We start from the raw sequence: 2207 nt of genomic DNA, 5'->3' as shown, positions 1-2207 counted from the left end.
TTTTTCACTGGGAAATGTCATTAGCTAATTGGATGATTCTGAAGTTAGCTGTGATACTGAAGTTAACGGACGTCTAATAGTTTTTGAATTTTTTTTTAAAGCAACAAATCATAAAAAAAAATATTTGAAAAAATTGCACTTGTAGTTTTTTAAATTTTCCACATGCGCATTTTTTTAGATTTTATTTTTTTGTAATTCATTTGTTGAGAAAAAAATTTTTAATTGTCTGTTAACTTCTGGATCATAAGTTAACCAATATCTGATAAATTTGGGATTCATTTTCCAAACGATAGATCATAAAAAAAAATATTTAAAAAAAATGCACATATAGATTTTTTAATTTCCTACATGTGCATTTTTTTTTTTTTTTTTTTTTGCAATCGATTTGTTGAAAAAAAAAATCTAAAATTTTCGATTGCTTCGTAACTTCAAGATCGTACTAATTTGTTAATTAATGGGGGATAATTTCTTCGCCGTCTTCATCAACGGGTACCGTGGAATGATTGTAGAGTCCTTGGGCCATCAATTGAAGAGCGAGAGGATTTTTCTGTCCAGTTGATTTTTTTATCTTGGCGCGTTTGTTTTGGAACCAGATTTTAATCTGGGCTTCATTAAGACCCAGTTCTCGGGACAGTTGCTGGCGACGTCTTTCAGTGAGGTACCGATTTTCCGTGAACTCAGTCTTCAATCTAGCTAATTGTTCAGCGCTGAAGGCCGTCCTGGGTCTCTTGTCGTCAGCTGATTGTTTTTCGGCAACAGGCCGCTTTACTCTTCGAGTTCTAGGTCCTGTAAAATTCGAAATCAGTTAGAAAATTATGTTGCCTAAAGTAAGTAGAAGGTCGCAATAAATTATCGTGTTTATTTGTGAAGAGAAAGCTTACCGGAAGAGGGTCTGTCGGAGTATCGGGTACAATAGACCCATGCGGGCCATACACCTTGTGAATTAGCACCATTGGTGGTCGTGCTACTGCTACTACTAGGGATGCTGTCTCCACTGACAGACTCATTTCCTACAGTCGAAGCTGCTGATGACAACGAGGGTGTTCCCGTAAGTGACCCCGTTAAGGAGCTGCGGTTGCTGGCAAGACTCTCAAGACTCGTGCTTCTACTTAGACCCGCTGAATGCCTCTGCAGCGGTGACACGGAATCCGCAAAGTACTCTCTGTCAGGACGATGAGCCGCGTAACTTGACCCAGACAATGTCATCGAAGACAATGAGGAACTCGGCGACAATATTTTTGCCGTCGAATGCGACAAGTCCTTTGGTCCCGAACCCGATGACGTCTTCGAGCTGCGGGCCTTGGTATTCAAAATAGCGCTGCGTCCGAATTCTGGTCGAAGAATATTAACGATACTAAATCGCAGAGGTGGTTCATTATCTGGAATCGGTTGATGACCCTCGCCCGCGGGCGACGGAGATCGCAGCTGATGGCTATGGCTGTGAAGATGATTATGATGGAGGTGAGAGTGGTGATGACTCAAACCCAGCCTCAGGCTGTACGCACTTTCCATTGTCGTTAATACAACGCTCATTTTTAAATTTAGAAAAAAATAAAAAAAAACAAATTTATCAAAATACCACCGGATAATTTAACTAAAGTCTGAATTTAAAAATAATATCGGTTAAAATTTACAGAGTGTGATTTAGTCTTAAAATCATTTAACCACTTGCACTTAACACACACGGTAATTGAAACACTGAGAATGTGTTGAACACATGGAAAAATTAGTAGAGTGTCTAGCGTCTGTCTAGTGATTTGAGGGACAAAATATTGCCCGATTAGCTTGTAGACGTTATTCCGTAGTGGATTGAGTGCCCTGACAGGTCAGACTGGCTGTCCATCCGTCGGATGGTGATGTCTAAACTACGGGCCTCAAGTCCCTACTTACACCGTCCCTTTCTCCTTGGCCTCGCTCTCCACCTCTAACTTGTTACTCTTATCCAGTGTGTACCTTTGCTGTCTTCTCTTCTCTTACTCACTCCTCCTACACTGCAGCACTGGCACAACACTAGACACCCTTGATTGTATCTCTATTAACACCGGAGTTCTGCCCCGCCCACTGCGTCTTTACTCCCCCAACTCGTTGCCCCACCACTTTTCCAGCCAAAGTGGGGGTCGCGCTGCCTTCGAGCCCCCACTTCTCGATTTTTAAACGTCAACTAAATCTTAATCACCATAGACGAATTCGTTTGTTGATCAATCCAC

General features: G+C 41.4%; 1 protein-coding gene across 1 annotated transcript; it reads right to left on the bottom strand.

The window, feature by feature from the left end:
* Window positions 1–394: 394 nt before the first annotated feature.
* Window positions 395–1886, bottom strand: LOC103576344 (homeobox protein engrailed-1a). Its single transcript, XM_008556512.2, has 2 exons — window positions 882–1886; window positions 395–786 (listed from the first exon to the last, which is right to left on the bottom strand). The coding sequence occupies exons 1-2, from the start codon at window positions 1531–1533 to the stop codon at window positions 452–454; spliced, it is 987 nt and encodes a 328-aa protein (XP_008554734.1). The 5' UTR covers window positions 1534–1886; the 3' UTR covers window positions 395–451.
* Between the last annotated feature and the right edge of the window lie 321 nt (window positions 1887–2207).

This window comes from Microplitis demolitor, chromosome 4 (assembly GCF_026212275.2).
Source record: "Microplitis demolitor isolate Queensland-Clemson2020A chromosome 4, iyMicDemo2.1a, whole genome shotgun sequence".
Classification (NCBI taxonomy): domain Eukaryota; kingdom Metazoa; phylum Arthropoda; class Insecta; order Hymenoptera; family Braconidae; genus Microplitis; species Microplitis demolitor.
This window is presented reverse-complemented; position numbering and strand designations above follow the sequence as displayed.

What these genes read in the sequence shown, in the direction of transcription:
- LOC103576344 (XM_008556512.2), bottom strand. Translation starts at nt 1,533, where the DNA reads ATGAGCGTTGTATTAACGACAATGGAAAGTGCGTACAGCCTGAGGCTG. An exon ending in CTCCGACAGACCCTCTTCCG is followed by an intron (nt 787 to 881) that starts GTAAGCTTTCTC and finishes CGAATTTTACAG; the next exon opens with GACCTAGAACTCGAAGAGTA.